At 44.0% G+C, this 25,699-nt stretch overlaps 1 protein-coding gene across 3 annotated transcripts in view; it reads right to left on the bottom strand.

The window, feature by feature from the left end:
- The window catches only part of MGST2 (microsomal glutathione S-transferase 2), a 41,300-nt gene extending 15,888 nt beyond the window's left edge, over positions 1-25,412 (bottom strand). For 2 of the 3 annotated variants that reach the window (XM_001138779.7, XM_009448311.5), the window contains exons 1-2: positions 22,257-25,412; positions 9,696-9,795 (exon numbers count right to left, since the gene is read on the bottom strand). In XM_001138779.7, coding sequence (XP_001138779.1) covers positions 9,696-9,795; positions 22,257-22,314 — 158 coding nt within the window. In that variant the 5' untranslated portion in view covers positions 22,315-25,412. The remainder of the gene's footprint in view (positions 1-9,695; positions 9,796-22,256) is intronic. The other variant, XM_009448310.5, reaches the window with a different exon arrangement.
- Positions 25,413-25,699: the final 287 nt, after the last annotated feature.

Here is a 25,699-nt window from a genome sequence, read left to right as displayed (position 1 = left end):
AGGCAATTCTTCTGTCTTAACCAGCAACAAAGAAACCATTATTAGTATACTAGATATACATCTAGACTCCAGGTTTAGAAATAATATTAAAAATTTTTGTCTAAAGAGAACCAAAATTTCTAAATGGTTGGAGAAAAAAAGCTGAAGAATTAGTGCTCCCTAGCCTCAAAATCCAGAAGATGAAAGATGCTTAATAATGGTCTTTCAGCACATGAAAAGGAGTGAGGTCAGCAGCTATTCTCCCCTTCCAGTGAAGGTAGAATCAGAGGAAATGTATTTACATTGCAAGAAAATCAATTTATTACTTGGATCTACTTTTTAGATTTTATAAAATGACTTTACTCTAAAGAGATCAAGGTGCTCAGATTAGATGAGATAGAATTTTCTAAATTCAGTAATAACGCAAAGGAATGGTCCTTGGTGAAATTATAGTTGCTATTTTCACAATTTTAAAAAATGTATTCTGGCAAAAGACGGCAAGACTCTAGAGACTGTCATCTGTAAGTCCTCTCCTGTAAGGAAGGGAAGAGGAAGTGAATGGAGATTTTAAGGAGCCCAGGGCTAGTAACTCAGAAAGGCTGGACTCCATATCAGCTCTGCTCACAAATAGATACCCACCCTGAGATGACCTTCCAACAAGAAACAGTCCTTTAGGATCAGTGAACCTTGAAGTGACGCTGATGAGATGTCCAGGTCCACCTAAAGATAGAATTAGTCATAACTTTGGGCTTCTTGGCTATGCTGAGGGCAAAATCAGCAGGAGAAAAGGGTAGGGAAAAGGCTGGACCTCTAAGCTCTAAGTCCTTCCAAAGAGGCAAAGGGAAACCAGTGCTTCTGGTCCAGGAGAGCCAGAAAAGACAGTGCATTCCTCCTCCGGGAAAAAAACAGATAACCAAGTAGGCTTTGGACTGAACTGGTTATCCCAGGGAATTCTGCTCTAACTACTTCAGATAAAGTCTAAATGGCTTTGCAAGCAATGACTCTTGATTTGGTTTGGCCCGATTTATCCTACGCCTTAGAATCTAAGGCAAAAATTGGGCTAGGGCTGGGAAAATTCAAGAAGAAATTCAAAGTATGGAGTGGAGCCATCCCCATTCACTCTTCAGTGAGAAACCAGGGGAACAACTACTGTGTTGTTGCTCAAAGTATTTCCTGGCTCCAAATCTGTCCTGATTATTGATCATCATTTTTTAACTACTCTCTGTTCTACCATGATTAATCCAACAAAGCAAAACATCTCTAACAAGGAAACTGGGTTTGTATACAGTACTTACTTTATAAATAGTAACTTGAGAGAAATACTTGGAAATGGTGTTCAGTTTTATTCCTGGGACAAGAGGATTCCAGATATAGAAGAGGAGGGAGAGCAAAATAACTTCAAAGAAAGTCAAATTTGTGGAAACTATGAGAATAAAAATAGAACCAAGAAGTGGCCCAGGGACTTAGCCTGCTTGATACCCAGTAGTTCCCAACAAGTTTTCAGATCATGAAAGACAAAGTGGGAAGATCTGGAATTTCCTCCCGTGATGATTTTTATAAATAGCATAGTGTCTCCCAAACTTCAAGCATTAATCTAACACTGTCAAAGTTTTAGCCTTTTAATGTATCACTATCTTTCTACAAATCAGCTTCTTTTTTGCTTAAATTAAGAAAAAATAAATTTTACATCATTACAAGTGCAGAAAGAGTGTAGCTTTCTAAATAAAGGTTAAGTATAAAAATAAATCCAATGAAAGCAAAAAGTTACTAAATTCTAGTTAGATACTAATGATTGCTGACGGCTCTGACCATGAGATTCTTTCTCTGTTGAATAGGGTGTAAACCAAAAATTAAATTCTAAGGCCCCCCCAACCATCTGAATGGACTTCCTCCTCAGCCAGGGCTCTTTTAAAAATTTAACCTGAGAGGCTGTTTCAGGCCATGATGGAAAGTGAGAGTCAGACATACCCCCTTATACCTCTTCAGCATTCACAGCAACACAGACTTTAAGTCTGATAAGAAACATTTTACAAACTATTCTCTCTGAAGCCTACCATCTGAAGGCTTCCTCTGCAAACAAGAACTTTGGTCTCCATAATCCTTTATCTTAACCCAGACATTCCCTTCTGTTGATCCCAGGTCTTTAGATAAACTCAACCAGTTGTCAACCAGGAAAAATTTTAAATCTACCTATAAGCTGGAAGCCCCCTGCTCCCACCCCACCACACTTCACATTGTCCCACTTTTCTGGACAAAACCAATGTATTTCTTAAATGTATTTGATTGAAGTTTCATATCTCCATAAAATGTATAACGCCAAGATGCACCCCAAACAAACTGGGCATGTGTTCTCAGGACCTCCTGAGGCCTGTGGCATGGGCTATGATCATTCATATTTGGCTCAGAATAAATCTCTTCAGGCTGGGTGTGGTGGCTCATGCCTGTAATCCCAGCACTTTGGGAGGCCGAGGAGGGTGGATCACTTGAGGTCAGGACTTTGAGACCAGCCTGGCCAAGATGGTGAAACCCTGTCTCTACTAAAAATACAAAAATTAGCCGGGTGTGGTGGCACATGCCTGTAGTCCCAGCTACTCGGGAGGCTGAGGCAAGAGAATCGCTTGAACCCAGGAAGGGGAGGTTGCAGTGAGCCAAGATCGCGCCATTGCACTCCAGTCTGGGCGACAGAGTGAGATTCTGGCTAAAAATAAATAAATACATACATAAATCTCTTTAAGTATTTTATAGAGTTTGACTCTTTTTGTTGACAAGGGAAAATGGGTGTGCACAGGATATCAAAAATGTATCATGATGACTTCCTGTTAAACATGGCAGATTGAACCCATGCTCATTTCTTCTCACTTCTGAAGCTTCACTAAAATGCTAGTTAAAGAATAAAAAATAGATATGAGTAATCAAGAACAAAGAGAATGAGAGCAGACACAAGAGTAAACGAGAGGAAGTGAGGGTAATCTGGCTGCAACATCTGTCACTCCATCAATTGCCAGGGTTGATTCGGCTGACCTGGCTGGCTAGGCGGGTGTTCCCTTCCTCCCTCCCCACTCCATGTGCGTCCTTCCCAAAGCTGCATGCTCAGTCAAAGAGGACAACCATCCTCCATAGAGGAGGACCAGTTTTCGGTCAAGGGTATATGAGTAGCTATGCTCCCCTGCTGGAACCTCCAAACAATCTCTCAAGAGTGGAAGAGAGCCATTAGCAAAATTCTGCGGGAAAGACAGCACACGGAGGAACAGTGGCTGGACTGGTAGAGTGCAGAAAGCTGAAACCTATGTGCCTGCTGAAGGAAGAAGCAATGAAGACTGAGACCATCCTTACCCCAGAACCAAAAGAAGCTCAGGAATTGGGCACCCCAGGTACCTTAGAGGCCAAAGGCTGGAACTTAAGAGTGGTTGAAAAACTGAATAAGGAGGGCTTAGCTGCCCTCCACCTCTGCTTCCCACTCCTGAGCCCCAGCCTGCTCCCCATCACAGGAGGTGGGAGGCTTATTGCCTGGAGAAACAGAACCAGAGACTGTTAGGGACTTCAGGAATAATAGAGGGTGGGGGTAAAATTCTGTCCTGAAAACAGTCAGAATCTGCATGCTGCACACTGCACAGTCGCAAAACCTTCCTGTCTTTACTACTGCACTCTCAAAAGTCAGGCCTATTATCCTATCTCCACCCCTCTTTCCTTCAACCCCTGAAGGAGGTTTAAAGGGTTTTCTCTAGAGAAACTAAGTGGTACCAGAAAGATGACCTACAGATACTTTGAGGGTTCTCCAGAAGAAAGCTGCCTCCTGACCAATCATAAGCCCCAGCCATGCACATGGAGCTTCCATATCACTCTCTAATGCCTCTTTCTTAACAGCCAGTTGAGAATTATTAATACCAGATGTTTGGGTAAAACCTCTAAGATCTCCTTTATTCAGATCTCTCTGCAGGACCCTTGTCATCATCTTGACCTCCTGATGCCATCAGGGCTCAGTCCTCTTTTGTTCTTTACCTACTGATATGGTTTGGCTGTGTCCCCACCCCAGTCTCATCTTGAATTCCCACATGTTGTAGGAGGGACCTGGTGGAAGGTAATTGAATCACGGAGGCAAGTCTTTCCCATGCTATTCTTGTGACAGTGAATATGTCTCACAAGATCTGATGGTTTTAGGCCGGGTACGGTGGTTCATACCTGTAATCCCAGCACTTTGGGAGGCCAAGGCAGTCGGATCACCTGAGTTTAGGCATTCAAGACCAGCCCAGTCAACATGGTGAAACCCTGTCTCCATTAAAAATACAAAAAATTAGCTAGGCATGGTGGCAGGCACCTGTAGTCCCAGTACTCAGGAGGCTGAGGCACAAGAATTGCTTGACCTGGGAGGCGGAGGTTGCAGTGAGCCAAGATTGTGGCCACTGCACTCCAGCCTGGGTGACAGGGTGAGACTCCATCTCAAAAAAAAAAAAAAAGAAAATACAAAACTGATGGTTTTTAAAAGAGGCATTCCCCTGCACAAGCTCTCTCATTTTTTGCCTGCTGCCATCCATGTAAAATGTGACTTGCCTTTCTCCATGACTGTGAGGCTTCCCCAGCCACATGGAACCGTAAGTCCAATTAAACCTCTTTGTTTTGTAAATTGCTCAGTCTCGGGTATGTCTTTATCAGCAGTGTGAAAACGGACTAATACACCTACACACACTCCCCTAAGTGATTTTATCCAGTCTCATGGCTGTAAATCATCTTCCTGTGCCAATGACCCCTGAATTTATATTTCCAGCTCAGATCTCTCTCCTAAAATGCAGATTTGTTTATCCAGCTGCCTCTCTACTTGGAGGTGTAACCAATAATGTATTTGTCAGTTTATGATGCAATCATAAACAATCCAAATAGCTTAGTAGATCATAATGCTTAAGGCCTCTCCTTAAGTCACATCTCAAACACAACATGTCAAGACAGAACCTCCTAATACTTCCCCAAAACCAGTTCTCCTGCAGCCTTCTCCATCTCAGATCATCGCAAGGCCATCCTTTGGGATGGATGCTCAGGCCAATAATCCAAGAATCATTCTTGACTGTTCTCACACTTCACATTCATTATGTCAGAAAATTCTATAAGTCTACCCTCAAAATATATCCAGAACCTGACCACTTCCCATCATTTCACTGCTATCTCCCTGGCTCTAGCCGACAGAGACAGGAGACAGCCAAGGGTCCCTGGTGAAACCCCACCCTCAAGTCTAAAAAAGCTTGAAGGCTGAAAGCCCGGACTGCTGGTCCAGGATGAAACTTGCCACCCTGAGGGAGAACTGCCCCCGCTTGCCTGCCCTTTCCAGACTGATTCTTTCTGAATAAAGCCTGCATGCTCACTGGAGGAACAGGGTGGAGCCACAGGAAGTTCGAATCTTGTGCAGAGGGAGGAGCCTGGTCTCCAGCTCGTGGGTGGTGACCTGGAATTAATCTGCGAGGCAGGGGCCTGTGAGTAGGACCCCCTCCCGCTTTGTTGAGTTTCTTTTTTTTTTTTTTTTCTTTTTTTCCTTTACATCCAATAAATTCTGCTCTACTCACCCTTCAATGCGTCAGCACGCCTAATCTTTCCTGGCCATGTGACAAGAACCCAGTTTTAGCTGAACTAAGGAGCAAAAATTCTGCAACACAGCCACCATCATCTCTTGCCTGGAATTCTAAATGCATTTTCTGCTTCTACCAATGCCTCTATACAGGCCCTTCTCAGCAAAGCAAACAGGATTCTCCTTTTAAAATATAAGATCATGTCACTCTTTTGCTTAAAACCCTGTCATGACTTTCCATTTCACTCAGAGAAAAGCCAAAGTCCCCTACAGTGGCCTTTAAGGCCCAGTGTGACCCAGCCGTCTATGACCTCTCTGAGTTGACCTCCTCCCACTCCCTGCCAGGCTCCCTGCAGCCCCCTGACCTCCTGACTAACCCACTGGGTGTATCCCCAGCTAAGGGCTTTTCCCTGACTATTGTCTCTGACCCAAGAGCTCTTTCTCTACATGTTCACAAATGCCACCTTCTCAGCGGGACCTTATTGTACATCACAGACCACCCAACTTACCCCCCAGGAACCCATCCCATACCCTCTTACAATGCTATCCTTTTTGTTTTTGTTTTTTAGCACCAATTACCTTCTAACATAATATATGATTTTCTCTTTCATTTTGAGTTGGGGTCTTTCGCTGTTGCCCAGGCTGGAGTATAGTGGCATGATCATAGCTCACTGAAGCCTTGAACTCCTGGGCTCAACCAATCCTCCCACCTCAGCCTCCCAAGTAGCTAGGACTACAGGTATGTACCCACATGTGGCTAATTTTTTAATTTTTTTTTAATAGAGAGAGGGGGCTCTTGCTATGTTGCCCAGGCTGCTCTTGAACTTCTGGTCTCAAGCAGTTCTCCCGCCTGGGCCTACTGAGTCCCTGGGATTACAGGTGTGAGCTACTATGCCCAGCTTATATTATTTTCTTATAATATCATCTGCTTATTGTTTATTTTCTGGCTTCCTCAGCAAACTCCAAGAGGGCAAGGATTTTTGTGGGATTTGTTCATGGATCTAGGCCAAGCTATTATAACAATGCCCAGTACACAGAAGTGCTCAATAAATACTTAATGGGTAAATAATAAATATAAATGAAAGACAAAGGCCAAAAAAGACACAAAGATACTTGGAAGAAACAGAAATGTTACAGAGAATTTTTAAAATTATAATTAAAATCCTCAAATATAAGAGAATAAACTACATCAATGAAATAAAAAAGGGACGGTTTAACATCAGCACCAACAACTAAAAAGCAATCAGAGAATAAAAATAAGTTATTGGAAATTAAAATTATGATATCTCAAATTTCAGATAAAAAGTTAGAAGTTGAGGAAATTCCTCTGAAAGAACAAAAATCCAAAAATATGAAAACCTGAAGATAAAAGAAAACTAGAGGATCAGTCCTGGAGGTTAACACACAACTAGTATGTGTTTTAAGAATGAAAGAACAGAGAAAATGAAGGAGAGGAAATCTGGGGGAAGAAATAAGATTAAAAAATATTCTGGGCCAGGAGTAGTGGCTAACACCTGTATTCCCAGCACTTTGGGAGGCTGAGGTGGGCAGATTGCTTGAGCCCAGAAGTTTGAGACCAGCCTGGGCAACATGGTGAAACCTTATCTCTACCAAAAAATACAAATATTAGCAGGGCATTGTAGCACGGATCTGTAGTCCTAGATACTCAGGAGGCAGAGGTAGGAGGATTGCCTGAGGCTGGCAGGTCAAGGCTGCAGTGAGCTGAGATTGTGCCACTGTACTTCAGCCAAGGCAACAGTGAGACCCTGTCTCAAAACAAAAAACAATTCTAAAACAGAAGGACATGAGTTTTCAGGCTGTGAAAAGGCCTCACCTGGGGTTGAGCACAGTGAAGAAAAAGCCTCTCAACAAGCACAATGCTATTAACATCTCGGGACAGTAGGCCAGGCAAGATCCTGAAGCTTCCATAGTTTCCAAACAAAAGGTCCAGAAGCAGAATAGCACAGAACATCTCAACAATATCAGTGGGAACTAGGAAGCCATGGAGCAAATTTTTTCAAAAACTCTGAGGGTAAGGATTTCTAATACAGAAATGCATGTAACCAAGCCATCCCTTAACTGTGAGGCAAGATAAAGGTGCATTTTCAGATATGTGAAGTCTCAAAACTTTACCAAACATTCACCCTCTCTCAGGAAGCTTCTGAAGGGTGTACTCCACTAAAAAGAGAGAGAAACCCAATAAACAGGAAAACAGGAGGTCCAGGAAATCCAAATCAGGACAGTATAAGGGAAATTTCTAGGATGGTGACAGGAAGTCCCAGGATAGCAGCTGTGCAGCAAGCACCAAGAGCATCCCGCAACTTGAAGCGAAAAGTGGAGGACTCAGGCAGAAATGACTCCAAGACAGAAAAATGTATTACTAGATTATCTAATGCATTTGAATGTAACGAAAGGAGATTTTCAGTTCTGCAGAAGATTTGGGCATGAAACTAAGCAAACAAAGAAATAAAGAGCAATTATTAACCCTAGGGAAAAAAAATTGCACAAGAAGGAAATGTAACCACAGTATACTATAAGGCCCTGCTTTCAACATTATTTTCTTAATCACAATAATATAAACATTGGCTATTGATTTAACTCAACAGAGTGATATAATGTTACTGGAAGGATGAGGTAAGGAAAAGAGGAAGTAAAGGAGCATGAAATTATTTCTTCCATAAAAAGAAGCCAACTGACAATGTCTAAAATTTGTGAATCAATAAATAGCAGTGAAAGTATAATGTTTAGAAATACAGAAGTAAATACCCAAAGTAGTAATCAAAAAGGGTTATCTCTAGGGATAGAGGGAGAGGGGAGGTAGGGACAAGGAAGAGTTATTTGTTGTCATAAAACCTGTAATCCCACTTTATCTTCAGATCACGTACATAAATTACTTTGATAAAAATAAACATTAATTTTGAGGTGTGGGACATGCTGGCTCCAAACCAATACTTTCCACTTGACTTAACCATAAGGATTCAAAGATAATTGAAATGAGAATGACTTCTCATCATGTAGTTCAATGTTATTTAAAACCAAGTCTACACACCTCTTACAATTATCTCGTGTACTCCCGGTGGTATTCACCCCACGCTTTCAAGCCTAGGGAGTAGTCTGTAAAACCCTCCTTGGAGCAAGTGGGTAATCAGAAGACCAATGTTATCATCTCAAGGACCAAGGCCTACCAAAATTGATTCAAGATGTAACAAAAAGCCTGCCTAGTCCAATAATCATTAAAGAATGCAAATCCCATAATTTAAAAATTTCCCACCAGAAAAACATTAGGCCCAGATTATTTTAAGGCAAGTTCTACACAACCTTGAAGGAACACACTCTTCCAACCTTATTAAAATTCTCTGAGAAAGTAGAACAGGATGCTTCCTCCAACTCATTTGACACTAGGTTCATCTGTATCAAAATGAGACAAGAACCAGACAAGAAAGGCAAAGTGTAGGCCAATCTCACTTGTAAACATAAATGAAAAATCCCACGATGGTAACAAAAGAACCCAATGATATATCAGTAGTGATGCATGAAATGTTTCTTAAAGCACGTATTTTGGGGGATGAAATATAAAGTACGCCCTAGCGTTCCTGCAGCAGGCAAGTTCACGGTGTTAATGGTGGAACATTTTGTGTGGGTCTGAAAAAACAAGGAGCACAAGATGATCAAAAAACATGGCGCATGCATGTGAGCTGGCAAGCTTTCTCATTCTTACAGGTGTCTGATTTTAAGAAATGGTTCACAGAGAAACTGGCAGAAGATTAATCCTGATCTACCTCTGTCTTGAAGTAGGGAGGAAAAAATAAGATAGAAAATTGTAGCATAACTAATCCGACTTCAGACTATTGTGGTCTCCCAAGGCTCCAGGGGGCCTCTTTGACCCAGTGACCCTCCTTGGGAGACACAGCAGTCCCTCCTGAGATCCCAGTCTTTTCTGTAAATATACCCTGCTGAATTGGTAATAGATGTGGGCAGAGACTTCATGCCCCGAACCCTTCAAACTTTCTGGATTCTGAGAACGGTCTTGGCTGTGAAGAGTGACTTGTTATAACTAGATATTGCACATGAACTTAGGGTCTTCTCCATATCCCTTTCCCCTAGTCAGGAATTGTGTCTGTATGGCAGGCACAGATCCATGAAGGGTGGAAGAAGCATTACTTACTGTGCCCGAAATACTCTCTCAAACTCTGGTGACCCAGTGACTGCTGGGGGCGTAACTTTGTATTTTAATCTTGCCTTTCCAACTTGCAAAGCAAAATAACCTGCAAGTAAAGGGAAATGTTGCGTTAAAGATGGGGCACGTCATTAGTCATTAGTGGAATGCAAATTTAAATCACAATTAGATAGTACTACATACCTATTACAATGTCTAAAATCAAAAAGACAGATGATAGCAATTAAAAAAGACAGGAGAGGATATGAGAGCAACTGAAACTTTCATACAATGCTGGTGGGAATGTAAAACGGTACAACCACTTTGAAAAACAGTTTGGAAGGGAGTCTTTTAGTTAGACATACCTCCAATGTATAACCCAGTCATTCCATTCATAGGTATTTCCCTAAGAGAAACAAAATTGTATGTCCATACTGTAGGGGCCAAAGCCCTTGGCCCCCTGGAGGTTCACTGAAAATCACTGACATGAGGCAGATTAATTAACAGAAGTTAAAAGAAAGATCACACACATTTATTTCATATGTATACATAGCAGCCTTCAGAACAAAGACCCCGCTCCACAGTGAGGTACAGAAGTTCATATGCCATCTTGAGGCTACAGAAATGTGAAAGGAAAATAAATCTCAGGACCCCAAAATCACTAAGCCAAGGGAAAAGTCAAGCTGAGAACTCCAGCAGGCAAACCTGCCTCCCATTTTAATTCCTAAATAAGATAGCTACAAAGCACAATTTGCCCACAAGGAAAAGCTTATCTTCACAGGTGCTGGACAGAAAGTCACCCTCTGCTCATCTGAGACAAACGCATATCTGATTGCTTATGTAAAAATGTGCCGATCACGGTGGCTCACACCTGTAATCCCAGCACTTTGGGAGGCTGAGACGGGTGGATTACCCAAGGTCGGGAGTTCGAGACCAGCCTGACCAACATGGAGAAACCCTGTCTCTACTAAAAATACAAAAAATTTGCTGGACGTGGTGGTGCATGCCTGTAATCCCAGCTACTCAGGAGGCTAAGGCAGGATAATCACTTGAACCTGGGAGACAGAGGTTGCAGTGAGCCGAGATCACGCTATTGCACTCCAGCCTGGACAACAAGAGTGAAACTCTGTCTCAAAAAAAAAAAAAAAAAGCAGATTCACTGAGCCAGACTAAATTGTGTATTCAGTGAAAGGCTTATCAAGGACTCAAAAGAATGCAACCTTTATCTCTTATCTATCTATGACCTGGAAGCCCCTGCTTTGATTTGTCCTGCCTTACCTAGACCAAACCAATGTACATGTTACACATACTGATTGATGTCTCATGTCCCTCTGAAATGTATAAAAGCAAGTTGTACCCTGACCATCTTGGGCACATGCCATCAGGACCTCCTGAGGCTATGTCACGGGCATGTCCTTAACCTTGACAAAATAAACTTTCTAAATTGGTTGAGACCTATCAGATATTTTGGGTTCACAGAAGCAATGCAGGCTCAGAACATGGCCAAAAAAACAGGTTATGGTGGTAAGTCAGGTTTTAGTGGCAAGGCAGGATATGGGAGGGGAAGAAGAGGAGGCTCAGCTAGCCAAGGGAGTCATGTTATACAGACGAAATCTCACAGATAGCAGCCCCTCAGAGAAAATAGATGGTAAGTGTTTCTTCCAGATCTTTACAGGTGTCAGACTCCATTAATCTCTCCCAGATCTGGACAAGGGAAGGCCTTGCTGCATTCATGGAGATTCTCCACAATGCAAAGTTCCCCCACAAAAAACAGCTTTGCAGGGCCATTTCAAAATCTGTCAAAGAAATCTATCTTGGGTAAAATATTTTTATTTCCTTCAGTACAAAGAATTGTACACAAATATTCACAGCAGCTTTGTTCGTAACAGGAACAACTCTGTGATGGCTAATTTTATGCATCAGCTTGGCTAGCATACAGTGCCTAGTTGTTTGGTCAAACACCAGCCTAAATGTTGCTGTGAAGGTGTTTTTTTAGATGTGATTAATATTGAAATCAATTGACTCGGAGTAAAGCAGATTACCCTCCTTAATGTGGGTGGGCCTCATCCAATCAGTTGAAGGCCCTAGGAGGTAAGACTGAGGTCCCCCAAAGAGAAAGGACTTCTGCCTCCAGACTGCCTTCAACACCAGATTGTAACATCAACTTTTGCCTACCAGCCTTTCCTGCAGATTTCAGACTTGCCAGCCCCCACAATTGTGTGAGCCAATTCCTTAAAATAATTCTCTCTGTGTGTGTCTATGTGTGAGTGTATGTATTGATTCTGTTTCTCCGGAGAACCCTGACTCATAAGAGTATCCATCAACAGGTGAGCAGATAAATAAATCATGATAGAGCCATACAATGGGATATTACTTAACAATAAGAAAAAGGAATAAACTATTGATACCCCCCAAAAATGAGTGAATCTCAAAATAATTATGCTGAATGAAAGCAAGGATTTTAAAAAAGAGTACTACTGAATAATTTCATTTATATAAAATTCTCAAAATGCAGATGAATCTATAGTGACATAAAGATTGCCTGGAGATGAGGAAGCCAGGAGGGAGGGGCCACTAAAGAGAGCAAAGACCACCTGGTGGCCATGAAGCCGACCATCCAGAGGCAGAACTCCTTATCTGAGGAGTTTAGAAATAATTGACCTTCCCTATATCTAAGGCCGGTTCCAGGCTTCTTTCCCCAAAATTTATACGTAACTAGACTTTCTCTACCTCTATACATCTCCGGAATGCATGCATGACAAAACTCATTGTGCAACCCTTGCTGACATTACGACACCAAAATGTCTACAAATGTAATCATTTATCATGACATATGTGGCTAATACGGACCAAATTACCCCTAAGCTCTTGCTTTAAGGTCCATAAATACCCCTAAGGAAAATCCTCCCCGGCGCGCTCAGTCCTCTCGCTGAGGCAGCCCGCTGCACTCTTCTGCAGCTTTCTCTCAATCTAATAAAACTTTCCTTTTCAAACCTATACTGTTGTCGGTAAATTCTTACTCCCTGTGGGCCAATCACTTTCCATTGCCAGGGCTCTGACACCTTGCCCAGCAGGTACAAGAAAACTTTGGGGATGATGGCTCCTACCTGCCAACGTTTCCCTGTTATAAAACAGTATGACTTTCTTCTCCTTTATTTCGTTAGATAATCAACTCTGATGCCTGGGACCACCTTCATCTTGTGATGAGCCCTGTGGACTTCTTTCACTTCCACATCCATACTTCCTCCTCTGTCAGTTTTTGAGCCTTCAATAGGTCTTGCCTCCTGTCCTTAACTTCCTCTTTTCACCCCATAATAAACTTCTGGCATTGAGACAGAGCCAGGAACACTCTTAGGGACCTGCTAGCCACCTCAAGCACGGAAATAAAAACTCTTGAGTTCCTTCAAGGGAAATTCCAAGCACCTTGCTAGCCTTCAGTCCCGCTAAGCGAGAAGATAATAATAGTTTAAATAATAGTCACCCAAATAAGACAGAGTTACAAGACGTTCGGTTCCCTATAGAAACTAAAGATAACGTCTTCACATGGGTTCTTGAGTTGTTTCTCAGAAACCAGGACCTCCATCAGATGGAAAATGCTGACCACTGTCACATGGACCTCAGCTAAGCGGGAACTGAGGACTGAATTCTGACCACCATTCCCTGTTCTAAATTTCTTCCTGAGGGGCCTGCAGAGAATCACACACACACACTTTATTTTCGTGAAAGGAAAATAAATCTCGGGACCCCCAAATCACTAAGCCAAAGGGAAAAGTCAAGCTGGGAACTGCATTGGACAAACCTGCCTCCCATTCTATACCTAAATAAGACAGCTATAAAGATTTTTTTTTTAAGAGACAGAGTCTCATTCTGTCGCCCAGGCTGGAGTGCAGTGGCATGATCTCAGCTCACTGCAACTTCCACCTCCTGGGTTCAAGCAATTATCCTGCCTCAACCTCCTGAGTAGCTGGGATTACAGGTATGTGCTACCATGCCCAGCTAGTTTTTTGTATTTTTAGCAGAGATGGGGTTTCACCATGTTGGCTAGGCTGGTCTTGAACTCCTGACCTCAAGTGATCCACCCGCCTCAGCCTCCAAAAGTGCTGGGATTACAGATGTGAGCCACTTTGCCTAGACCCCAGATAAAAAAAGGAAAAAAAAAAACCTACATAGCTCCCTCACAATTTACCCACAAGGAAATTCCTTGTGGACAAAGGACAGACAGAACTCAAAGTGATTCCTCTGCTCACTTGAGACAAATACATATCTGATTGCTTCCTTCAATTCAGTAAAAGGCTAATCAGAAACTCAAAAGAATGTCTCCTATCTACCTATAACCTGGATACAGACTTTGAGTTGTCTCGCCTTTCCGGACTGAATCAATGTACATCTGACATAGATGAATTGATGTCTCATATCTCCCTAAAATGTATAAAACCAGGCTGTGCCCTGACCACCTTGGGCACATGTTGTCAGGAGCCCCTGAGGCTGTGTCATGGGCATGTCCTTAACCCTGGCAAAATAAATTTTCTAAATTGTCTCAGATACTTTTTAGTTTAGAACCTTAATATTTCTTTCTGCTGACCCCAAGTTTTTAGACAAAGCCTGGCTCCCTTAACCAACTGCAAACCAAAGAATCTCTGAATCCACCTGTGGCCTGTAAGCCCCTGTGTCAAGATATCCTGCCTTTTGAGGCCAAACCAAGGTATAACCTCCATGTATTGATTTATTATTTTTCCTATACCTTCTGCTTTCCTGAAATATACCCCTGCTTTTTAAAACCCTTGCTTGGGCCATGTCTGGTGGCTCACTCCTGTAATCCAGAATTTCAGGAGGCCGAGGTGGGAGGATCACTTGAGACTAGGAGTTCAAGACCAGTCTGGGCAACATGGGGTGACCCTATCTCTATAAAACAAATTTTAAAAACCCATTTAGGCATGGTGGTTCACACCTGTAATTCCAGCATTCTGGGAGGCCAAGGCAGGAGGACTGCTTGAGCCCAGGAGTTTGAGACCAGCCTGGACAACATAGTGAGACCCCATGTCTAGAAAATAAAAATACAAAAATTAACCAGGTGTGGTGATGGTGCACGCCTGTAGTTCCAGCTACTTAGGAGGCTGAGTAGGCAGGATCGCTTGAGCCTGGGAGGACAAGGCTGCAGTTAGCCAGGATCAATGCACTCCAGCCTGGGTGACAGAGCAAGACCCTGTTTCAAATAATAATAAAATAAATAAAATTTTAAAACCCTTGCCTGAAAGCCATTGGGGAGTTAGGGTCTTAAGCATTAGCTGCCCAGTTTTCCTTGCTTGGCACCCTGCAATCAATGCTTCCCTTTCTGTCACTGCAAATCCTGGTGCTTGTGTTTGTTTCTCTATGCTGGGTGAATGGACCCACGTTCAGTTGGGTTACAGTAACTATTATTTCGCTTCACATTATTTATTTCAGTTTTAGCTCCTTACCAGTTGTCTCCCCCACTATCCCCTTGTCTGACTTGTTTTAGTACCTCAATATCTGTTTCCTACCTGCTAATATTTTTTAAATGTTTCCTTTTAAAATTCCACACCAAGTGTGTAGTTTGGGTCTCTCCCTGTGTTAAGAGTATTAGAGGCAATGTGTTTCCTACTGGAACAGGATATGATCTCCCCCTCTCACAAGAAGTCAATATTGATCCTGGTGTAGCAAGGGCTCTCAAAGCAGGCTCTTCCCTTCCACTAATCCCCTTCTGCTACAAATAAGCTGTTGTTTAGGATTTAAACATTGTCACTGAATATCTAAAGTGTGTAAATGCTGTCCGGGCCCGGTAGCTCACGCCTGTAATCCCAACAGTTTGGGAGGCTGAGGCGAGTGGATCACTTGAGGTCAGGAGTTTGAGACAAGCCCGGCCAACGTGGTGAAACCCCGTCTCTACTAAAAATATAAAAATTAGCTGGGTTTGGTGGTGCACACCTGTAGTCCCAGCTACTCAGGAGGCTGAGGCAGGAGATTTGCTGAAACCCAGGAGGCGGAGGTTGCAGTGAGCTGAGATCGCACCACTGTACTCCGAGTCAAAAAAAAAAAAAGTGTGTAAATGCTTGGGATTGGAGTTTTCTCATTCATACTGCAGCCTGAGAGAGCAGAGTGAGGAGAAGGAATGTACAGATGGGCCCTGACTGTCTCCAACCCTGGGCTCCATCCCTCCAGGGCAGCATCAATCTGGAAAGGCCAATGACTCATGGGCTCAGCTAAAGGGATTTGTCCATTGAGGGGGAAATGAGGACTTGGCCACTCTGCACCTGCTATTACCATTGCTTCTAACATGCTTCACAGCCTTGCAGAAAATACTTGGCAAGTCTTCTTGTTTCCACCTATAAAATGGAAATAATGAAAGGTATGTGCTCCTAGACTTATGAATTAGCAATGCACAGGAGCCTAGAGCTTCAAAATGAGGCTGGGAGTAAGCAAGCCTTAAAAGTGCTATCTTTTCTTACACTAATTGCACCCAATGGGCATCTGTTTGTGACACTAGCAAGTGTGAGGAATGAGCTTCAGTAAATGGAAGAGGTACTGAGATATCCCACCTACTCCCAGTCCAGCCCCAAGAAAGAGGATTCAGCTGGGCTCACCTCCAGCCCCAAGGGATAGAAGCCCTTCTGTTCTCTCAGGTGAGGGGCCTCAGAGAGACCATGGCTATTTTTGGAATAATATGATGAGAGTGGGGCCAGGTGCGGTAGTTCGTGCCTGTAATCCCAGTACTTTGGGAGGCTGAGGCGGGTGGATCACTTGAGGTCAAGTGATCAAGACCAGCCTGGCCAACACGGTGAAACCCCGTCTCTACTAAAAATACAAAAATTAGCCAGGTGCAGTGTCGTGTGCCTGTAGTCCCAGATACTCAGGAGGCTGAGCCGGGAGAATCACTTGAACCCGGGAGGCAGAGGTTGCAGTGAGCCGAGATCGCACCACTGCAGTCCAGCCTGGGCCACAGAGTGAGACTCCCTCTCAAAAAAACAAAACAAAACAAAAAGAACAACAACAAAAATTAGCCAGGCATAGTGGCGCGCCTGTAGTCCCAGCTACTCGGGAGGCTGAGGCAGGAGACTTGCTTGACCTTGGGAGGCAGAGGCTGCAGTAAGCTGAGATCACACCACTGCACTCCAGCCCGGGCGACAGAGCAGTATGTCTTAAAATATATCTACGTATATATGATGAATATATGATGACAGTGGGGTGCTATTTCACCTCCTTTTCTGTAGAGTTTCAACTTTATTTCCCTTCTTATGAGTTAATTAAAACCTCTAGATAATAATCTCCTTTTGCTTTGCCTGTCTTTCCTCTTTCCCTAGCTTTCTCCAGAGATACACATGTGCTGAGGAGAAACCAAAAATGAAATCCTAACCCCCAAACAACTGAACAGACCCACTCTTGGCCAAGGGAACCCCAGAGAGACCTGAAAAACTGAATTCCCTGCCGTGAGGGGAAGGGAGGTAGGACACACCTGGTTGTGCCCCCTCCCTTTTGGAGTTTAGGCACAACTGCCCAGGATTAAGGTTAAAATGGGGATCATAAGACTAACAAAGCCGGCTGCAGAAAGAAGACATCAAATTGTAGACAAGACCTAAGGCCTTGCAAGGCAAGGGTTAAGTCACGCCCTACAAACCATCAAATCTCATTAGGCCAGTTCTTTTAAATTAACCCAGTATGTGGCTTACTTTACAACTGACTTTGGTATAGCATCACATGACCTCTTTATCTCTTTTTTTTTTTGAGATAGGGTCTCACTCTCACCCAGTATGGAGTGCAGTGGCACAATCTCGGCTCACTGCAACCCATGGACTCAAGCAATTCTCACACCTCAGCCTCCCAAGTGGCTGGGATTACAGGTGAGCGCCACCACACTCAGCTAATTTTTTGTATTTTTAATAGAGACAGCATTTCATCATGTTGCCCAGGCTGGTCTTGAACTCCTGGGCTTAAGTGATCTACCCACCTTGGTCACCCAAAGTGCTTGATTAAAGGCATGAACCACCACACCTGGCCACCCCTTCTCTTAATGTAAGCATTTCTTTGTGCTGAATTCAAGTCTTTAAACAAAGCTTTACTCCTTTAACAACTGCAAATCTGAGAATCTCTGAGTCCACTTATAATCTGTAAGCCCCCTGGCTTTAAGATATCCCACCTTTTGGGGCCAAACAAATAGATACCTTCCATGTACTGATTTATGTCTTTGCCTATAATTCCTGCCTCCTTAAAATGTATAAAACCAAACTGTAACCCAATTGCCTTGGGACCACCCACTGAAGGCTTCTTGGGTTTGTGTTTTCTCCAAGCCATGGTCACTCATATCAGCTCAGAATAAACCTCTTTAAAAGATTTCACAGAGTTTGGTATTTCTGTTAACCCCCCCCCCCACCGCCCCCCACCGAAGGAAATCAGAATATTGCACCTCAAAATATGACTGAACTAAAGAAGCTGCCTCAAGGTCTTTGTGACCTCTCCACTGCCTCCTGTCTCAACCTGTGGTCTCTACCAAGGCACAGGATGCAGCTGGGCAGTCCTCTGAAACTCCCTTATCTACCTAGAAACCAGACCCCCTAAGACAAACACAATTGCCTGCCGTCTCCTCCCTCAGACCTCATTATCTCATGTGGAAAAGAAGACCGAGGAATGCACACACCTGGACGAACTTTCCCACCAGATTAAGCCTACCCCTCTGGCCAATCAAATTCCAGAGAATCATTGACAAGTTACTTTGTCTCCCAGTCCATTCATTCTCCCTAATAATTGTTTACTACCACTCAAAAGAATTGTCTGCATTCCCCATTTCCTCCCTCCCCTGTGAAGAATGGTATACAAACTGCTGTACCCCTTTGGATTATTGGGCAACCATTCTCTCATGCTGTGCATATTAAAAGAAATTGTCATACCCTTTCTCCTATTAATCTGCCTTTTGTCAGTTGACGTTCAGTGAACCTTCAGAGGGTGAAGGGGAAGCTTTCTCTCTGCCCCTTACCCCCTGTGATGCCCACCCAGCCACAGCTGGGTACCTTCACCCTGTCTCTACCTCTCCATGCAGCAGAAACTTCTCTCTTCGAAGAAGGACCTTAGGATGGGAACTGACAGTGCTGAGCGCCTACATGGGGCCAGGAACTGTGGTGGGATTTCCTCCCCAGCGTCCCATTAAACCCTCTTTGATGGTGACATTGAAGGGCAGTGTATCCTGAACGGGGACACCCAGCTGGGAAGTGGCTAGACCAACAGATACAGCTCTGTCTGTCTTCAAAACCTAAGCTGCTTCAACCATGGCACATGGTGTCCCGACTCCATGAACATCAGACTTGCAAAAGGAGCAAATTCTGGTTCCTAATGCCAGCTAAACAGTTGTGTCTTCCTCTCTCTGTCTCCCTCTTACACAATCTCTCTCTCCTTTGTAAACCAAAAATAAAATTCTAAGCCCCCCAACCATCTAAATGGAGTCCTCCTCTCAGCCAAGGGCATTCCAAAGTTAACCTAAAAAATGAGTTCAGGCCATGATGGGGAAAGGGTGTCAGATGTGCCTCATTATATCTTCCTCCCTTTGGAATTCAGGCATAACTGACCAGCATTAACATTAAAACAGACCTTAATGTTAGTCCAAACTACACCATTTTGTAAGCCCCTGCCATTTCACAGACCTTGGTCAAAGTGAAACATTCCATGGGGGTTCGGGCCCTGAGAAATCCTGCCTAGCCACCTGACCACAAGACACAGGAACATCTTTATCATACCCTGCCAAGCAAAGGCCCAACTGAAGAAATATCCCTATCAAATCCTGACAGAGCCCAAGGAACATCCCTGGCCAAACCACCTGAACATAAGAACATCTTATCAATATCCTCCAGGGCAGCAAGCCATACTGCCCAAACCCTCCCGCCCATACCTATACATACCCCAGCCTGTAAGCAATGGCGGGCTCTGGCATTAAGCTGGTCCCCCGCCTCCACAGGTTTTTGTAATAAACCTGTGTTGTTGTAAAGCCTCTCTCTCTTCCTCTCCCCCTCTACCCCCTCCCCTCCTCTCTCTCTCTCTCTGTGTCTTTCTTTAACCCCACCTTCCCTTTAAAAAATCTAACACTTAAGACTTTTTGTAGAAATAAGACACCAAATTCCAGCCTGACTCTAGTATAGCATCACATGACAGATAGCAGGCCTTGAAAGAAATTGAAGTATTTTACCCTAAAATATATTTCTTTGTCATATTTTGAAATGGTCCTGCAAAGTTGTCTCTTGTGGGGAAAGTCTACATTCTGTAGAAAATCCCTTTCCCTTGCCAGGTCTTTTCTCTGATCCAGGAGAGAATTAACAGAGTGTGGAACCTTTTCAAGTCTCATAAGAAACATTTACAATCTATTCTCTCCAAAGGCTGCTACCTGGAAGCTTCATTTGCATAGTAAGAACCTTGGCCTCCACAACCCCTTATCTTAACCCAGGCACTCCCTTCTATGGATTTGAGGTCTGTAGATAAACTCTTTTAATCAATTGCCAATCAGAAAATCTTTAAATCCACCTATGACCTGGAAGCCCATGCCCCACTTCCAGTTGTCCCGCCTTTTGGGACCAAACTAATGTACATCTTACATGAATTGGTTGATGTGTTATGTCTCCCTAAAATGTATAAAACCAATCTGTAGCCAGACCCCTTTGGGCAGATGTTCTTAGAATCTCCTTGGGCTGTGTCACCGGCCACTCGTCCCTCATGTTTGGCTCAGAATACAGCTTTTCAATTATTTTACAAAGTTCAACTCTTCATCAACATCTTTTTTTTTTCTTTGAGATGGAGTCTCGCTCTGTCGCCAGGCTGGAGTGTAGTGCTGTGATCTCAGTCCACTGCAACCTCCCCCTCCCAGGTTCAAGCGATTCTCCTGCCTCAGCCTCCCTAGTAGCTGGGACTACAGGAGCATGCCACCACGTCCAGCAAATTTGTGTATTTTAAGTAGAGACGGAGTTTCACCATGTTGGCCAGGATGGTCTCGATCTCTTGAGACCTCGTGATCCACCTGCCTTGGCCTCCCAAAGTACTCGGATTACAGGGGTGAGCCACCGTGCCCGGCCCTAACACCTTGTCATTAAACATTCCCTGTCCACCATTAATCATCATTCACCCAGTCTCCTCTCCTCTCTCCCCACCCCTACCCCGACTCCATCCAGCCCCCTAACATTCTGGCCCCAGTTCACACAGCCCCCTGCACAAGCAGCAAACAGGGAGGATGAGCACCTCTGTCAGCTTTGGGACATCTGTGGACCTGCAGGCCTAGGATAAAGGCGCATGCAGGTTTGGTAGCACCTGTGAGTCAGGATGCTACCAACAGTGAGCCTTAGACCTGTTAAATTAGGTTTAGCCTAAAGCTGCCTTCTGACATATTTTAAGTTCGGCCTAAAGGTTTCTCCGTACATCGTGAACTATATGCTTCCGTTTTCTGGGAGTCGCTTTCCTTTTTCTGTCCATAAATCTTCTTCTACCACGTGGCAGCCCCAGAGTCTCTCTGAACCTATTCCTGTTCCCCATGCCCAACTGTGAATCGTTCTTTGCTCAATTAAACTCAGTTAAATGTAATTTGTCTAGGGTTTTCCTTTTAACAGGTCTAAGTGCTTCTTTAATTAGAAACAAATATCCTGCTCTTCTCCACAACAGATTGTGTGAATCAAACCACAAAACGTGAGTCTGAAGGTTCAAGATCTTCATACAATCTCAAAACAGACTGGCTAGGCAAGACATTGAGCATGCACGGAGGCCTGGACTGGATCCTCAGCTGTGAGGCCTTCCTGCTTCTGGCTGTTTGTGTAACCTGAGCAGTCTACGGCTTGGCCCTATTTCCTGGTACAGGCATACTTGGAAATATAAAGAAATATGCATGCTTGGTAAGAAGTCTTGCACTCTTGCACTCGGACCCCTTTCCCCAGCTGACATTGTAGGTAAGATAATATGAATTGAGCAAATGTGACTCCCATGGAGTAAAAGCCCTCTATTTAACCAGGCAGTCGGGATATTGAATAATCCTAGTGGGAAGCTGTTTTAAAATTTAGAGCTAATTACTTAATCTAAAGCTAATATTTCTGAAGGAAGTTTTTTTCAATCTGATAATCATACCACCATAGGCAGTTTATTTAAGAAAACACATTAATTAAAACATCAACGTTCAAGAAATCACAACCAGGTTTAGAAGCAGGCACGTTTCCTTTGGAATACTTGTAATTAATATTCACACCACTTCCTGCAGGTTAGCAGGCTACTAACGCTCGTTTGAACGGGCTGTGGGTCGTAATCACAGATGATGCAGAATCGCTGAGCTCTGAGGCCCCACAGCGTTCCAGTTGGGAGAACTAATCTCTGGAATGTTCTCAGTCTCTGCTTGCCCCTGGGAAGGAGGGGAGCAGGCGGCATGGGTGACCCTGAGGCGACTGTGCTCTGAGGACCCAGAGCTACCTGCAAAGGCAAGTAGGAAACAAAACACCGGACCCATCTCCCTCCCTCCCTCCCTCTCCCGCAAGCCTTGTCACACACACACACACACGCGCGCGCGCACACACACACGCACACACACGAACTTCCCATGCCTCTTACTTTGCTGACAGGCCGAGAGAATAGAGACAGCAGCCAGCAGGATCGAGTTCCCGGCCATCTTTCTCACGGAACTATTTGTAGAGCGCAGGGTAAGAAGATAAATGGCGCTTCTTGACTTTGAATGCTGACCTTCCTTATCGGGTAAACAAAGTTGGGGACCGGGTGGGGGGAAAAGGCTGATTCAAGCGGCTGAATGACCTTTGCTCTGGAACAGAAGTCAGGAAGGCAGGCAGGTCTGGGGCTGCCTGTCACAGATCTTTATGGGGCTGGGAGTTGCTTCCGGCGTTTGTTTTAAGCCTCTCCCACGGCCAGCGGGCAGGGCTGTAGCTCACTGTGGGACCAGCCCTCCAGCCGCAGGGCCAGTTACACTATCTTCTCTGCCAATGCACAGACTCTCTGGATCCCTTTCATCCCCACGCCCTTCCCTCCCAGGGCCTTACTGAGACCTTTCTCACCTCCTGTGGAAAAAGTGAGAAGAAAGTACTTACTTAATCCTGTTGACATTTTAAATGCTAATTTAAGCCAGTTCTAATTTATTCACGCTCTGAATGGCCGATTTAGGATTTGAACCCAGTCTAGCAGATTACAACTGTGCCCTATCCCCTGCACCAGGCTGCCTCTCACTGTCACCTAGAGACTCTGATAATAATCATACTTTTTTTTTTTTTTAAGACAGGGTCTTGATCTGTCACCCAGGCTGGAGTGTGTAGTGGCACGATCATAGCTCACTGCAGCCTCCAACTCTTGGGCTTAAGTAATCCTCCTGCCTCAGCCTCCCAAGTAGCTAGGACTACAGCCACAAGTCACTGTGCCCAGCCATTTTTAAAAAAATAAACCGGCCGGGCGCGATGGCTCACACTTTAAGAGGCCAGCACTTTAAGAGGCCAAGGAGGGTGAATCACGAGGTCAGGAGATCAAGACTATCCTGGCTAAAACAGTAAAACCCCTTCTCTACTAAAAATACAAAAAATCAGCTGGGCATGGTGGCATGAAGGAGGAGCTACGCAGGAGGCTGAGGCAGGAGAATCTGCTCTTTAGAGATGCAGATTCTGGCCTGGAAGGATGGCTCATGCCTGTAATCCCAACACTTTGGGAGGCTGAAATGGGCAGATGGCTTGAGCTCAGGAGTTCGAGACCAGCCTGGGTAACATGGCAAAACCCCATCTCTTAAAGAAATACAAAAATTAGCAGGGCATGGTGGCACGTGCCTGTAGTCCCAGCTACTTAGGGGGCTGAGGCAAGGGGATTGCTTGAACCCAGGAGCCTGAGACTGCAGTGAGCCAAGATCGTTCCACTGCACTTCAGCCTGGGTGACAAAGTGAGACCCTGTCTCAAACAAATAATAAAAATAAAGATGCAGCTTCCCAAAAAACAGAGCTGGGGGCCTTTCCTCACCCCATCCTACAGCACCATTAGAGGGTATATCTTGGCTCAAGCTGCTATAACAAAGATACCATAGACTGGGTGGCTTACAATAGCAATTTATTTGTCACAGTCCTGAAGGCTGGGAAGTCCAAGATGACAGTGCTGGCCAATCAGTTCCTGGTGAGGGCCCTCTTCCTGGTTTGCAGAAGGACACCTTCATGTTGGAGACAGAGAAAGAGCAAGCTTCCTGGTCACTTCTTATAAGGGCACAGATCCCATTATGGGGGCCTATGCTCATAACCTCACCTGTAGCTAATTATCTGCCAAATGCCTGATAACATCACGTTGGGGGTTAGGGTCTCAACATATGAATTGCAGAGGGGACACAAACATTTAGTCCCTAGCAGGGAGCTCCCAGTGTCTTCTGGGGAGGGCAGTTGCCTCAGCCTCACACAGACCCTACAATTTAATAACACAACCTTGGGCCTCTCAGCCTCCATTTAATAAGATAGGGATAATAAGAGCTGAAGAGAAGTTTAAATGACATAGTCCTATTCTAAGGATTGAATTAGTTAATACTTATAGATCACTTAAAACAGCACCTGGCATATACAAATGTGTTCTGTGTGTCTGCAAAATAAACACATAAAGTATCTAGACAAGTACTTAGCATATAATGTACCTAATGTTAAAAGATACTTTCAGAGGTAAAAATCATGCCTTTCATACAACATAAAATGAAAACATATCAAAATTTTTATGTAACTCATTCATGAGGGAACCAGTAAGATGTTATAACCAGTTCAAAGTAGAATTCATGGAACTACACATATATAGGAAAGAAGGAATAACAAAATTAATTTATAAATAGTTGCAAGCCAGGTCTGCTCAAAGTTTCTTGTTGGTCTTCAGGCTTCCTTGGCTGTTTGCTCTTGAAATCATTGACAACTAAGATTAGATAAGAAGGTAGAGCCAAGAAGCCAGGGCAGCACCAAAACATTCTTGTATACTCAGTTTAATAGTTTTGGGCTTCAGTACATGGCAGAGATTCTAAACTGCAAACTAGCTGCCCTGAACCCATATCACCATCTACTATAATAACCTCCCAAATGACAGATCTCGAAGGAGAGGTCTACACTAGGCCTGTGGACAGGCAGAGGCTCTCAAAGTCAGAGAACGGCTCGGGAAGAGAGGAACAACAGCAGGAGGAGCTGAGCAGAGAATTGTGGCCCTGGCTGATGACTGTAACTTTTGGGTGCTGGTAACTCTTATTTTGAGAAACTCTTGGGTACACCTGTACTAGTCAACTGGTTTAAAAACTACAACTTCCGGCCGGGCGCGGTGGCTCACGCCTGTAATCCCAGCACTTTGGGAGGCCGAGGTGGGCAAATCACCTGAGGTTGGGAGTTCCAGACCATCCTGACTAACACGGTGAAACCCCGTCTCTACTAAAAATACAAAAAAATTAGCCGGGCATGGTGGCGGGCGCCTGTAGTCCCAGCTACTCGGGAGGCTGAGGCAGGAGAATGGCGTGAACCTCGAAGGCGGAGCTTGCAGTGAGCTGAGATCGCGCCACTGCACTCCAGCCTGGGTGACAGAGCAAGACTTCGTCTCACAAAAAAAAAAAACAAACAAACGAAACTTCCCAGCTTCTGGACAAATCCTGAGGTTCCCTACTGACTTCTCCCAGCCAATCTTAAGTCAGTCCCCCAAATCCAGATTCTAAGAGATGGTTGACACAAAGTAAAAAAATAAAAAATCAATTAATCAATAAAATCTCAAGTGCTTCAAAACCCCATGTGTCTATTTAAAAAGATCTTCATTGCCGGTATATGTAGTTATTGCCTCTAGGAAAGTATAAAAGAATAGAGCATTGTATAATGAAATGTTTATCACCTTCTGCAGTGATAAAATTTCCAGGTGACCCACAGCTGAAATACTGCCATAGCATTAACAAAAACTAACAAAAATTAGAGTTTCTCTGTATGTTTTCCCTGGATTGGTTGAAGAGGAATGGCATTTTCCCTGAATGTTGTTCCCATAGATCCTTCTAGTATGTTCCATTTATTACATTTTTC

Source organism: Pan troglodytes, chromosome 3, assembly GCF_028858775.2.
Source record: "Pan troglodytes isolate AG18354 chromosome 3, NHGRI_mPanTro3-v2.0_pri, whole genome shotgun sequence".
Classification (NCBI taxonomy): domain Eukaryota; kingdom Metazoa; phylum Chordata; class Mammalia; order Primates; family Hominidae; genus Pan; species Pan troglodytes.
This window is presented reverse-complemented; position numbering and strand designations above follow the sequence as displayed.